Genomic DNA, 13,864 nt, shown 5'->3' on the forward strand with positions numbered 1-13,864 from the left:
GGCTCAATGTGGGTTTTATCTGGTGTCCAAGTTTCCCGAGTGGGCAAATTCCCTGGCGCTGCCATCCCTGCCGGATCTGCGCTGCGTGGCCTGGCAGTGACTGACGTGACCCTGGGGAAGGAAAGTGAGAAAAACTCTCCCTGGTTCCTATCAGTTCCCCCTGGGAAGCAGCGGCTGGGGAGCAGCAGGGCCACGCGGCGAGGTGTGACAGCGAGGACGCAGCCAGGTCCCCTGTTCCCTGCCCTGCTCCCTGCCCTGCCCGCTCCCTGCCTCTGCCAGCCATGTCGGGCACCAGCTGCATTCTGCCGAAACATCACCCCACGCTCCCCCGCGGCAGTTTCGTGCTGTGACAGATGTTGGGAGACACCAAACCAGCACACCTAATACATCTTTGCTACAGGCAGTGAGTTCTTCCGTGCCTGTGGGTGCCTTCACCCCCAACACCGCAGCTCCCATGGGTGTAGCTGCTCCTGGGGAGTCCCCGTTGCAGCCAGAGGGGCCCAACTCTTCCCTTCCAGGGTTGGTGCAGAGCCCTGGTACTGTGGGACCCAAAGGAAAATCTGCAGGTGAGGGCAGGGCAGAAAGAAAATTGGGTGTGAAAAATACCCCAAGGAGACCTGGGTCTGCAGCTCCTTCCCATCCTAGTCTTGGTCACATCCCTGTGCTCAGCACAGCTCGCTCCGGCACCCTGCCAGTCCTGTAAATCCTGTCCTGCGCCAGCCCAGCCAGGATCCAGACTGGATCCAGTCCACGGAGCTGACACTGGATGGGGAAACTCTTCATCACAAGTGGGGAGTGTGCCCCAGGAGTAGGGCTTTGAGAGAAGATCCCCTCCTTGTGTTGTCTTCCAGCTGACAAAGCAATTTGGATATTAGAGGGATCAGGAAGAAGGAACTGGGAAACATTTGTCTGTGGTGGTTTGTGCTGTTTGCAGCATCAGCACTAGCATCAGCCCTGTGTGGGAAAGGGAAAGGTGCCAGAGTGGAAGACCCGCACAAAGGGCCACCAAGGGGCTTTCAGAGGGTGGAATGAAGCAGGAGACTGATACAGCATCCCTGGGGACACTGGTTTTACTGGGAGGCATCCTGCAGAGCTGGGACTCTGCAGGTGCCATTGGGGAGAGCCCTGATATGCCTGGGAGGGGTCCCCCCACCCCACTAGGTCCAGCGCTTGGTGCCACAGCTGTCCAGAGGTTTCTCTTGCATTTGAGTAAAATTCCCAGTGAGGCTGGAGTGCAGCAGGGTTCTGGAGCACGCAAGCTGCAGATGCCATTCCTGGGTAATCCAGGAGATTAATTGGGGTCTGGGTTGGGAGGCAGCCTCCAAACAGACCCTCTGCTCAGTCTTGCCTTCAACTCCAGCCTGGAGCTGATGCCAAATTCTGAGGGAGATGGTGCTGGGGGGACACGGCATCTGCCACATAAGCAGCCAGCTCCCTGTCACTCCCCAGCAAACCTGTCCCAGAGCCCAGCCCTCCCCAGTTTTTCCTTAAAAAGAAAACCAAAATCAAACCAAATCAGAGCTCACCCCAAGACAAGGATGGAAGTGGCTCCATGTGGGATGGATTAGATGGGCTGCACAGCACTGCCACACGCCCTGGCAAGGCAGCAAGTCTGGCCCCAGTCCAACCTAGGTGGCTGCAGTGCCAGGTGGGAATGGGGCAGCATCACTCCCTGCCTCAGTTTCCCCTTTCCTTCACATGAACACTACTTTTTGAGCACAGGGGCCACAAAAGGGGCCACATAGAAAGCCCCTCAGTGGACACTGTCCTTAGCAGTGGACACAGGAGAAAAGCCCAGTTGGGGTCTGGATTTCGCCTTCAGCCCAAAGGCACAATTATTCTACAAAACATTAAGAGAATCATTAATGTGAATGGGTTTCACCCCACTTCCCATGAAGCAAAGCCTCACACTCCCTCCTCCTCTTGCCCCTTGCCTGACTTCAGTCAAATCTGAGCAAGGGTGGAAAGTCTCTGAGATAACTCAGGTCCCTGATAAGCTCCTGGGAAGGGACAGAGGCTGAAATGTCCCCTCTGCCTGCAGTCCTGGTCAGGGACAGATTGCCCATTAGACAGCAGAGTCCTCACATGCCAGCGGTGAGATGTCAAGGCTGCAGAGATTGGCCAATCCCAGCAAAACTGAGAAACTCCACTTTGGGTCCCCCTGTCCCCACAGTCACAAATTCACATGAACTTGGGGACACTTTCTCTCTCTGAAGAGCAGAGTGGTACCTGGAATGGTGTGGGCTGAGGTCAGCCACTCTGCCCCCAGACCTGTCCCCAGTGTCCCCTGGCAGCCTGTCTCTGCACAAGCCCCACAGCAGGTGACAGCTCACCCCCTGCACCCAGGCTGTTCCCAATCCCTGTGGGTCCCCATCACCCTCTAAGCCTTGTGCTCTCCTGCCTCCCTGCAGACCGCAAATTCCTCATTGCCAACGCCCAGATGGAGAACTGTGCCATCATCTACTGCAACGACGGCTTCTGCGAGATGTTCGGCTACTCCCGCGTGGAGGTGATGCAGCAGCCCTGCACCTGCGACTTCCTCACTGGCCCCGACACCACCAAGAGCTCCATCGCCCAGCTCACCCAGGCCCTGCTTGGCTCCGAGGAGTGCAAGCTCGAGATCCTCTACTACCGCAAAGACAGTAAGAGTCGCTTTGAGGGGTGATCCAGTGGTGGGTGGTGTGACCTGCCCTGGCTTTGGGCTGTGAGAAGTCAGTGGTGGGAGGCAAGCAGGATCTGATGCTACCAGGGCATCAGGATTGCACGCAGGCTCAGGGCTTTGCTGAGAGCAGATCCATAGTGGCTCCTGCTGGGATGGAGACATCTCTGCTGTCATGGAGCACATTGGGACCTTCAGGAATAGAGGATGTTGCCAGATTATTTGGGAATCAGGTCATGTGTGAGCCCTTGGGGATGGCTCCGAGCTCCTGGGACAAGCTATGTCATTGCTTGTGGGACCCCTGCACCAGGAATGAGTGGGAAGCCCATGGAGAAGCCAGACTGGGACACAGGTCTTCCAATCTGTGCTCCAAGATGAGACAGAGACCCCATATCTGCTGAGAGTGGGTGCAGCCAACAGCCTCAGAGCTGCCTTTCCAGTGAGCAGGATGCGGCTGTGCGTGCACAGATGGAATTACGTTAAGATGAAAATGAAGCTTTGATGGAAAATACGAGTGATTAGTTCTAATACGGCAGGAAGTTAAATAAATATTTAGTGCTTGATGCTGCAAAACAGCAGTGGCCAGGGTTCCCAGCAGCAGGGAAATGCAGGTCCAGTGCTCATAGAAGGTTAAAAAATATGAAATTGTTTCCTTTTTTTAACCTGTGGAGCTTTCCCATTGCTTCAGATTGTATTTGATGGGGGCTTGTCCTGAGCACAGGGCTGCACCCCACTGCTGGCAGCTCCTGGGCAGCCAGTTAGAGGAGAACCACTGGAAGCAGAAGGAAGGAGCAGGCAGGAACTCTGGCTCCCAACCCAGCCACCCTATCTTGAGGGCTGGCACCCGGGTGTCCTGGCTTCACTCCCAGACCCTATCTCCCGGGCTGGCATCCAGGTGCCAGCGTATCGGCCCCTGGAGTTATTCACTGGCAGCACCTCTCCGTGTTATCCCAGCGGGACCTGGCCCTCTGTGGTGGCAGGATCAGGCCACTCAATCGAGGCTCTTCCTGTGGGGCCACTCCTGGGTGGAGAGGGGCCATGAGCGGTGCCAGGTCTGGGTGCAAGTCCCCCCCTTGAGCAGCTGCAGGGCCTGGCTGGAGCCCAGCGCAGCGCGGGAGACACACGGGGGAGCGGCACACGCTGTCCCCCTGCTCCCATCGCAGTGCCAGTGCGTGGCCATGCACTGGCTGTGGCAAGGACAGTGTGTGCAACCCTGTTCCATTTCCTCCCTCCCTCAGGATAGTTTCCCATTCCATCCCTGGGGACTACTTGGCTTGTGAGCCTGATCCATCTCCACGCTCCCTGCTTTGAAGCATTCCTGCTGGGCTCACGGGATGCTCAGTACTGTCCTCAGAACCCTGCTCTTCCTCTAGGCCATGGGGAACTCTCATTGCAGGTCTGAGCTGCTTTCTTCTCTTTTTTAATAAAAAAGAGAGAAAAAAAAAAAGAAAAAAGCCCAGAAGCAAACCCTCCATGTCTATTTTTAAAACCCAACCCCACCAGCAGTATGCTTTCCAATTGTTTCCCCCCAGCACTCAGCCTGCGACCGCTCGGCCCATTATAAATGGGTCTTATCGGCAAAGAAAAGGCTTTTGCATTATAGGGAGCTGCTGCTTAATTAGCCGGCAGAGCTCGGAACCTGCCTGTCCTCTTTTTCATACCAGCAGCACCAATCTCCAGCCTCGACCTGCTGTTTATTACTGCGGTACTCCCGGCTCTGCAGCTCGCGGGGCTGTTTCCTCGCTTTTCTGGCTGACAGAGGCAATATTGCACCCAAAATCTGCCCGTTGGAGCCACCCAAGCAGGGCCAGGGTGGGATGGATGAAGACAGGTAGGAAGGGGCCACCCAAGGGTGTCTGGGCCAGTGGGTTCTGGGGTCCGGCAGGATGCTGAGTAATGGGAGGATGAGTGTCCCTGAGGACAGCCTGGCAGCTCAGTCCCCACCCGGATGCCCATGCTGTCATCACCTAATTATACACAGAGCCAAACGAGTCAGGAGTTCCAACAGTGAGCCCAGCTCCAAACCAAGAACCAAGTACCTGTGGGGAAGGGTGGGGTCAGCCCAGCCAGGACAGTTGTCCCTTTCTGCCACACCAGCCCCAAAAAGGCCTTGGAAAGAAGGAAGAGCCCGTTCACAGCGCGTGTGGGCTCTAATCCCCAGCTCAAAGCTGGGAGATCAGTGAAAAGTTAATTTCCTTACAAGATGCTACACAGCTGGAACTGGCCCAGACAGGGGGGTCAGCACGGGATCAGCTCCTGCTGCAGTGAGGAGCAGCCACGGCCTCCAGCCCTGGGGGGGACACACTGTCCACTGTGGCCAGGGTGAGCTCAAATCCTCCAGCATCCCCTGAGGATGCTGGTGGAGCTGGTGGAGCTGAGCTGCACCCAGGGTTGGGATTTTTCCCTCTCCAAGGGTGACGTGCTTTGCAGCGAAGCCACTGGCCAGGGCTCGCGGGGTTCCCAGAGCAGAAGGTGGCCGCAGGTGCTGAGTGCCACCAGTGCGAGCATGGCCTGAGCAGCAGCAGCTGCTGGCACCCGCTCTGCTTAATCTGCATGAATGTGATGCTGCTGAATATGAAAGGGGAGATGTGGCTGTGACAGCTGGAGCAGCTGGTGGGGCCGCCCCAGCCCCTCCATCCTGTCCTCTCCTGGGCAGAGCCCACAGCTTGTCCCCTCCAGCAGCAGTTCATGTCAGTCCCCTCAGAACTCGAATTAGGGACTGGGATCAGGCTGGCAAACTCATAAAACTGGTGCAGAAGCCAGGATTTGCCCCTGGGGGCTCCATGAGTGGGAGGCTGAGAGAGTGATTGGGGTGCCCTGTGCCACTCAGCATATCCCCACAAGTCCTCATGGGGGGCCTGAGCAAGCAGCCAGGCAGGCATGGGTTGGAAGTGTCACCACACCCAAAGGGGGCAGAGACACTCCTGTGACATGTCCCCTCTGTCCCCAGCCCACACACACCCATGGCACTGCACCTCTCCAGCAGCTGCTGCCAGGAAGCCTGGCCAAGGCAGGGGGATGCATCCAACCAGGGTTTCTCCATACAGCTTTGTAAACAGCAACATGTGACATGCTCAATGGGTGCACTGGGAACAGGAGGGCAAATCCCACCAGCAGCTGCTGAATCCTGACACTGTCAGGGATTTGGTGTTAGCAGCCCCATGGAGCCTCTGCTCCTGCCCCATGGGGGGGGTCAAGGCAGAACTAAGGGGACTTCTTGGGTGTTGGAGGAGGAGGAGGAAGTCACAGCCAGCTGACAAAGCCCAACCCCAAGTTGAGCTCTTGGCTTGTACAAACCCATGGGGCTTATGCCAAGCTAGGGCTGTTTGCTTGAAGGGTCAGTCTGTGACCTCGGGAAAGGGATGGACAGCATGGCCCAGCTCCAGATGGGAACTTATAAACATCCCGCCTCACAAGGACAAAAGCTCTGGTCCCAGAGATCCTGTGCTGCAGAGCCAATTCTGCCATCCTTGGCATGGCTGTGCTGCAGCTCCAGGCACCCCCGTTGCCCTGGCTGTGCCCCAAGGCCAGTGTGACTAGGGCAGAGAGCTGCAAGGGACACATTTTTCATCTTCTGCTGCTCCACAGATGCTTTTTGCTTGGACCTGATGTCCCATGAACAAAAGGACAGGCTCAGATCATCCCCAGCACCTCCAAGAATGATGCCTGGAGCAGTTTTTTTCCTGAAATCCCTGCCCTGGCAGAGTCACTGATTCCGACCCCAAGCTCTCCATCCTCATCCTCGATGACTGTTGCACCCCCAGTGGGAGATGTCCCCACGTGCCGTGGGAACAGGTCCCCGGGATGGCTGGATAGCCCCAGAAAACTCTGTCACCTCTGCAGCTTTGACCACTCAGCCCCCTCTCAGATGGACTAATTTCTGCAGCTAGCAAGATTTAGCAAGAGAAGGACTGAGGGCCTAGACATGGCACTCACTTTGCTTGCAGAGCAGGTTAAGATGCATTTTACCAACGCACTGTATTGATCCAGGACCCCTTCTGGCTCCTGGGGATCAGAGCATCCTTCTAGTTGCACCCAAAACCACCCTGCTAGGCTTGGATATTTCTTGTGGCCACATTTTGGTGGGTACCCTCAGCCACCTGACACTCCTGGTTTTCCTTCTCCACTGCTGCTTCCAGCCTGCCTGTAAGGCCTGGAATTTAAGAAAAGGCAAGCACAGAAATCCCTGCCCTTCCTCACTGCACAGGGAAACCTCCATCCCACTGATGTTACTTAATAAGGTCATTCTTGCTGGCCTGGTGTCCTGTTGGGTTTCAGTCTCCTGATGCCTGTCTGGGTGTGGGGAGAGGGACCAGGGCAAGCCCAGTGTTGCACACTCCCTCCCTGTGCAGGGGGATGCAGACCTGCAAGGGCTTACCCCAGGTCTCAAGAGTGACGAATGTCCCACCAGCTCAGACTCTATCTCCATTTTTTTTTCCATCACACATCAGGGATTTGCTTTAGGAGCTCCCAGCAATGTCTGCTTCCCTTTGAAGTTCTATTCAGCCCTGACACTGATTTATCCCAGGATGGATGCTCAGCTTGGTCCTCCAAGCTTCTCTCTGGGCACACCAGCCATCCCTGGAGCACAGCTCTCTTCCCACCGCTGTCCCCGTCCCCTCCGTGCCCTTCCCAGCCCCTCTCTTCTGCTCCTTTATGTAACACCACTATAGATTTAGCCACTCTGCCATGAGACCCTGCAGATTAAATCTCCCTGCTGGGGGGAGGGCAGGCCTGGGTAAGAGCTCCAAGCACAGATTAATAGCTCGCTTTTTTAATATTCATAACAATACTGGCTTGTGTCCGGCTCTCGGAAACCCCCGTGTCCTGTTGATTAGTTTAATACTGATGATACTGGCAAATGCATTAACCACCAGTGGCTGCAAGGGATAAGAGGGATGGGGGGGAGGGCCCCCAACAATGACATTTTTAATGTTATTAAGTGTTGGCTTTTATCAAGGTCAGAAGACACGGTGGGTCAGAAAGCACAAACCTCCAGGCACTCACTCAGCTTGGGGGAGCTGGGCTGGGTGCTGGAAGATCAAACCCAGGAGTTCAGGGAATGAGCTGGTTTTCCCAGCCCAGACAAGCCCACCACATTGGCTGTAGGACCCTTCAAACCAGCATCCATATTGTACCCCAGCTGCCAAGCCCTTTCTGCAGCCCCCAGGCTGGGTCTCATCCCAGATGGGCACAGGTACCCTAATGCTGGTGGCCACAAAGCACAGGCAGGTTGGGAATGCCCCCAGGGCTCCTCCAAGAGATCATTTGGTGGCTGGATAAAATTAGATGGATGGAGACAGATTAGCTGAACAGCTGAAGGGAAGAGACAGTCAGATGGATGGGGACAGTCAATCGAGGACCAAGGAAGGGAGGGCAGGCCTGAGGTCCCTCCCGGGGCTGGCTCAGCCCAGGTTTGGTGCCTGGTTCTTGGGAAGAAGGATAGGGAGGCTCAGTGTTCAGCAGAGCTGAGGCTGGCTCACTATAGTGAAACTGAATCAGGACAAAGGGTACCACAGCTCTCCCAGCTGCAGCCTCTCCACAGAGCTGGGGGTACCCCAAATCCCAGCTGCACAGAGACCCCAAATCCTGGGGAATGCCCTGCCTTTGGCCCAGATTTAAGGGAACCTGCTGCTCCCATCCCTGGCCCTGATACCCCTTGACACCTCCATGCTGTGTCATGTGGGTCTGAGCAAGGCACTGAGTTCCTGGCACGCAGGGCTGAGCCTGCTGAGGCTACTTTTGGGGTGATTCCCCTGGTTTTGGAGGGGATTAACACTGGCCCACACTGAATTGGCCAGGCAGTTGGACTAGATTATTGCTATAGTTCCCTCCCAGCAGAAATAGTCTCTTTTATTTAATTTAAGAAGGGATCAGCGAGGGGCTCACTGTGACATTGGCCAGGGCCGCTCAAGCTCAGCACCTCCCAGATTTTCAGGATCAAACCAGGCACCAGCTGCCACCCAAACCCACCCCCAGCCACCTCCCAGCTGCTCTTTATATCAATCCGACTAGATGTAACTGGGCCCAGTTTTCAGCTGTTCTGCACTGGCCATGGGATTAACTCCCATGCCACATAGGGGCTGCCAGCATGTAGCCCCCCTGAGAACAGCTCAGAGCTCATCCCCTCCCACTGCCATGAGGAACTTAGGAAGGAAATGTGAGGTGGTGAAGGAATGCAGGAGGGCAGAGCACCTGAGCCAGGACTGGGCTATCTGGAGGAGGATTCCCAGTCCAGGGGGAAGCATGGAGCTGATGGCTGCCCATGCCAATGAACCATGTGGGTTCCAGGAAGTTAGTGATGCTTCAAAATCACTCCTGGGGGAAAAAAACTCCTCATCTTCTAACAGCAAAGGAGAAAACATTCATGAGCAGGCTCCCCTGTGCACAGCCCCTGATACACCAGCGTGTGCCTGTGCACACACCAGAGCTGCAGCATCCTGGGGATGGCACCGTGCCATCCCACCAGGCATGTGCCACCTCAGCATCACCCAGAGCACCTCACTCACTCAGCATCCCTTCCAGGCTATCTCTTGATCTAAAGATCCCTAAAAATCCTGAGAAAGAGAGGGAAAGAGCTCACTTCGTACTGCTATGCAGAGAGGTAACCTGTGGTGTGCCATGCAGCCCCCAAACAGCTTTATCTGCCAAAAATCCACTCCCTTCTCCCCAGCTCACACATTTCAGTGGATTTCCTCTCCCTTTGGTGAACAGTGGAGAGAGAGAGAGAGAGAGAGAGAGAAAGGAAGGAAGAAAGGAAGGAAGAAAGAAAGAAAGAATGAATCAATCATATCTGCTGGGGTCTTTAAACAGAATTCAGCATATCCATTTCTTTCCTGTTCTTGTGTCTGTGTATGTGTACATCCCTGACGTCACGGCAGATTTTGAAGTTGCCCGATGCTGGCCATCTGCTCCTGATTACGGGAGGCCCTGAGCTCCTTAAAATTATACGCAGAAAGGCTGCCATGCCCCTCCCGGCTGGAGCGTGGCCACAGGCAGAGCAGGAGAGCACTGGATCGGGCCGGCAGCACATCCCTGCCCAATCTGCTAATCCCTGTGATCACAGCAAGGGGCCAAGGCAAGATCAGGGATCTGCACAGGGCAAAAGCTGCCATGGAAGGAGGTGGCCTGGCTCCATCATCTCTAGGAGTTTTGGGATAGGAGCTTGGGCGTGTTCAGGGGGTTTCACCAGAGGGATCATGACAGTGGCTGTGGCTCAGAGGGTCCCACTCCCACCAGTGCCAAAGCAACAGCAATTAGCTCAAGGAAGGGACTTGGTGATTATTCCCTAAGGTAGGGTTTTTGGAGGATTTGGTGGGAATAAAGCTGGCAAAGGAGGTGGGAAAACACCTGTATCCTTTACTTGGTGCTTTGGAAAAGACCTTCAGGTGTTTTCAGTTGCCTTTAATTGAAGACTGGTGCCTGGCTGCTGCACAAGAAGAGCCACAGGGTTAAGCTGACATCCAACAGGAAAATCCCTATGGACATATTTGGGATCCTCCTCACAGCCTCCATCACTCCCAGGACACTGAGCCAGTCCTTGTGCCGCTTTTGTGCCTCAGTGTCCCCATGGCAGGACAAGACAAGGCCATGCCTGACCATGCCTTCAGGGACTGTCCTTGGGGACTGTCACACTGATCCTCCCCAGTCCTGCTGCCCACGTGGTCGGGCTCACCCCCATTACCTGCATCCAGTCCCCAAAAACTGCCTGGTGATTGCAGGGCAATTAACTGCAGCATGATTACAAGCAGGATGCTTAATGAGGTTAAACCACTACCTGGGACTTCCTGAGTTCTTAATTACTCACTCTTTAATTGCTGTTCTCAAGTACATTAATATAAATGACTGTCTGGGACAGAAAAAAGAGATGTGATCGGTGTGATTGGGATGCTTCAGGGATATGGCCCTTTCCCAGAGCTCAGATCATGTTCCATATCATCCACTACCCACCAGCAGGGATTACAGCCATCCAAGTTCTCAGAAACCCACTTCTCTGCCAAAAGCGTTTGGTGCTGCGGGGGGAGGTCAGAGTCTCCTCTGCAGCCCCCCTAAGCCTGTCTCTGCTCGGCAGCATCATGTTTCCGCTGCCTGGTGGATGTGGTGCCTGTGAAGAACGAGGAAGGTGTCGTCATCATGTTCATCCTCAACTTCGAGGATCTGGCACAGCTCATCGCCAAGAGCACCGGGCGGAGCCTGCACCAGCGCCTGTCCCAGAGCTGGAGCAAAGGTGGGTGCCTGGGGGCGGTGGGGACCTGGGAGGGCAGCACAGCACCCTCACCCCATGGTTTGCTTGGGAGCACGTGGGGACTGAAGGCTGCACCTGTGTCTGGGCAGGCCCTTGCATGGGAAGAGGTTTGTATTTTTCACAGCCGCAGCTCTGACTGGTGCAGCCAGACCCCAGCTGGATGGGAAAAGGCTGTTTGAGCCAGCTGTGCTTCCCTTGCGTCCACAGCTGCCCAGTGGCAGTTCCCGAAATCCCAGAGACCTGGGGAACAGGATGGGGACTGATTCCTTGCATGGGATGGTGCATTTCTGAGAAGAGGTCTCGCTGTGAGTGGAGCCATGGAGTCCCCTCCATGAACCCCCTGCACTGCTGGATCTTTTCCATATTTAACACTGGCTTGGGCTGGAGGTGCTGGTGTGGGGCAGGACCTGTGTATGGGGTCACCAGGAGGGCCAGGGGACATTTGGTGTCACCAACAGCATGGCTGTGCTATCAGAATGTCACTGCAGGTGAATGGCACTAGGATGGCTGCACTGCGATGGTTCAGCCTGCCCCAGCTTCAGGCTATTCCCTGCTCTCTTAGGCTCCTTCCAGGATTTTGGAGACAGTGGAAAATTCAAATTCCCTTTTGAAGAAGACTGGATCAAAGGGAAGCTGTGGTGAGGCTCTCGAGGGGATGTGGATATTCAGGGATGCAGATATTAGACCTGACAAAGAGCTGTAACTTCTAAATCTCTTCCTTCTATACAGCCCTCAGTGCTGGTCACCTCTGCTTGAGCCAGGGAAATAATCCCACATCTGCCTTCATGACAACATTCCCTAGGGGTGTTGTTGGGAGGCTTCGGGCAGGCCTCAAAGCTGTGGGAGCAACGTGGGTCTGTCCACCATGGAACATGGGGCAGCACAGCAGGACCAGGACCAGAGCCAGGGCCACATCAGGGAACAGTTTGAGAGCTGCCCACTGAACTGGAGTGTGTGTGTCAGTGCATTCCCACTCAGTGCATAACTGTATCCTGGAGCCATTCAGGTGTCTGTGTATGGCAGCAGGTACCAGCAGAGTTTTATATGGGTTTATATGTGCTCAGGCCAGACATGCACACAGGGAGCTCATGGGGGTATCTGTGTGGATGGACAGATCACTGTGCATGTCTTCATAGGTCTGTGAAGTGATGAGATTCATATTTTTGATGGATTGCTTTAGTATCAGCTACCCTCTATGCATGACCTGCTGAGGAAATCCTAAATTCCAGCACCAGCATTGCTTTGCAGCCCCACCAGCTCTCAAAATATCTCAACATATGATGCACCCATACCCCATCTCACCCCTCCCTTTGGCAGAAGGCACTCAAATCCAGAGTAGCTGTCACTTCCTTGCATGTTGGATGTTGTGTTGTGCATCCCAAGGGGTGTTTCCGATGGCAGGGAGTGTGGAAAGGCCAGAGCTGCTGGTGCAGCTGCTGGAGCCCCAAGATCGAGATCTCATGCATAGGTTTTCTGACTCAGTCTTCAATTGCACAGCCACAGGTGCCTGCGTTGCTGGTTGCCAGCTCATTGGTGTGCAGGGAAAGTTGGATACTTTGCTTCTTCCAGCTGAAAAGCTGCTCTAGGCAGTGGGGATGGGGTGAGCAGAGGGAGCCCGTGTGGTACCCCAGGGGCACAGACGTTGCTGGGCAGTCTGGGGCCCTGCCCAAGCAGTTTGGTGGTGTTTTGGGGCTGGATGAGGGAAGCTAATCTTGCCAAAACCAAAGGGCTCCTCAATGTGCTGCTTTTTCCCAGACGACAATGTCTTTGTGGAGCTCGTGCCACATCCCACACACCCCAGGATTTAGGCCAACTTTTGTGCAGTTAGGGAGCTCAGTTGGTGCTGCTGGATGAGCTTTGGGGCTGACCCAGGCCCCAAGGGTGTGAACGTAGCTGCTCACATGAACTCTGCAGTGCAAGTGACCATGGTCTCCTCTAGAAGAGGACAAGTGACTTTGAGTGTCACAACCAGGGGCACTGGGCCCTCTCCACATCCGGGCTCTTCCTCTCCTGCATCTCTCTCACAGCTCCTAGCAGCCCTGGCTGCCCTTGTCCCAGCCCCTGTCCCCAGTAAGGTGGGCTCCTTGTCCCCTGTGATGGCAGGAAGAGACCTGTGTGGTCCAAATCCCCTCACTTAAAATCCAAAACAAATCCAGGAACAAAATTGATAGAACTACTTTTCTTTTGATGCCTTTCTGAATTACCATCTCTATTGTGTGGACGTTTTTTTCACTAAAGTTCCACCAAGGAGATTTAGAGGCTCGATTTCCTCCAGGTCCAAATCCCTTAAGTGGCTTTAACCTCTTTAATTGGCTTAGGGATGCTCTGCACCTTTCCCGATCACATCTGCAGTTGTAGGGAACTCTTCTCCAGCTCAGAGGAGCTTGCTGCCAGGTCAGGGTCTGCCTTGAGCACACGGTGATGTGATGGCCTGGGAATAGCAAGTGCTCTGGAGGAGGAAGGGCCACACAGCACGTGCGTCCCCCAAAGCCACCCAAAATTCTCTGTAGTGTCTCCCCTGTCCCACCTCACTCCAGCCATCACATGCAGCTAGGTCACATCTTTCTCTCTTGTGTTTTGTTTCTCTTTTTAACAAGGTGAAGGTAGGAGTTTGAAGTTTAGTCTCCCGTCCCTGCGGCGACTCAAAATCCAGCGGAAATCTCTGCCCACCAGTGAGTTTGATGGAGTAGCCATTGACTATGGAAAGGTAACCGTAGCCTTTGTCTGATATAAGCCCACGCCTCAGGCCAGGTCCCAGCGCTCTTCCTCGTTGTCCCCATCCCAGTCCCCCTTGGCTGCTGTGGCTCGGGCCATCTCTGGCGGTAGGGCTGGCACGGGGTCGGTGCTGAGGCTGGCCCTGCTGAGGGCTGGCAGCGAGTGCGGTGCTTTGGCAGCGTGGGCTGGAGCTCGGCGGTGCTGCTCCGCACATTCCGTGGCTCATGGGGGGAGTGGGAGAGGTG

General features: G+C 55.1%; 1 protein-coding gene across 2 annotated transcripts in view; it reads left to right on the forward strand.

Annotated features, from left to right (window-relative positions):
* The window catches only part of KCNH6 (potassium voltage-gated channel subfamily H member 6), a 32,448-nt gene that overhangs the window by 901 nt on the left and 17,683 nt on the right, over positions 1–13,864 (forward strand). Inside the window, exons 2-4 of one of the 2 annotated variants that reach the window (XM_015651000.3) lie at positions 2,412–2,642; positions 10,731–10,886; positions 13,502–13,611. In XM_015651000.3, the coding sequence (XP_015506486.1) occupies positions 2,412–2,642; positions 10,731–10,886; positions 13,502–13,611 (497 nt within the window). The remainder of the gene's footprint in view (positions 1–2,411; positions 2,643–10,730; positions 10,887–13,501; positions 13,612–13,864) is intronic. The other variant, XM_015651002.3, reaches the window with a different exon arrangement.

The sequence above is a fragment of the Parus major genome, chromosome 27, assembly GCF_001522545.3.
Source record: "Parus major isolate Abel chromosome 27, Parus_major1.1, whole genome shotgun sequence".
Classification (NCBI taxonomy): domain Eukaryota; kingdom Metazoa; phylum Chordata; class Aves; order Passeriformes; family Paridae; genus Parus; species Parus major.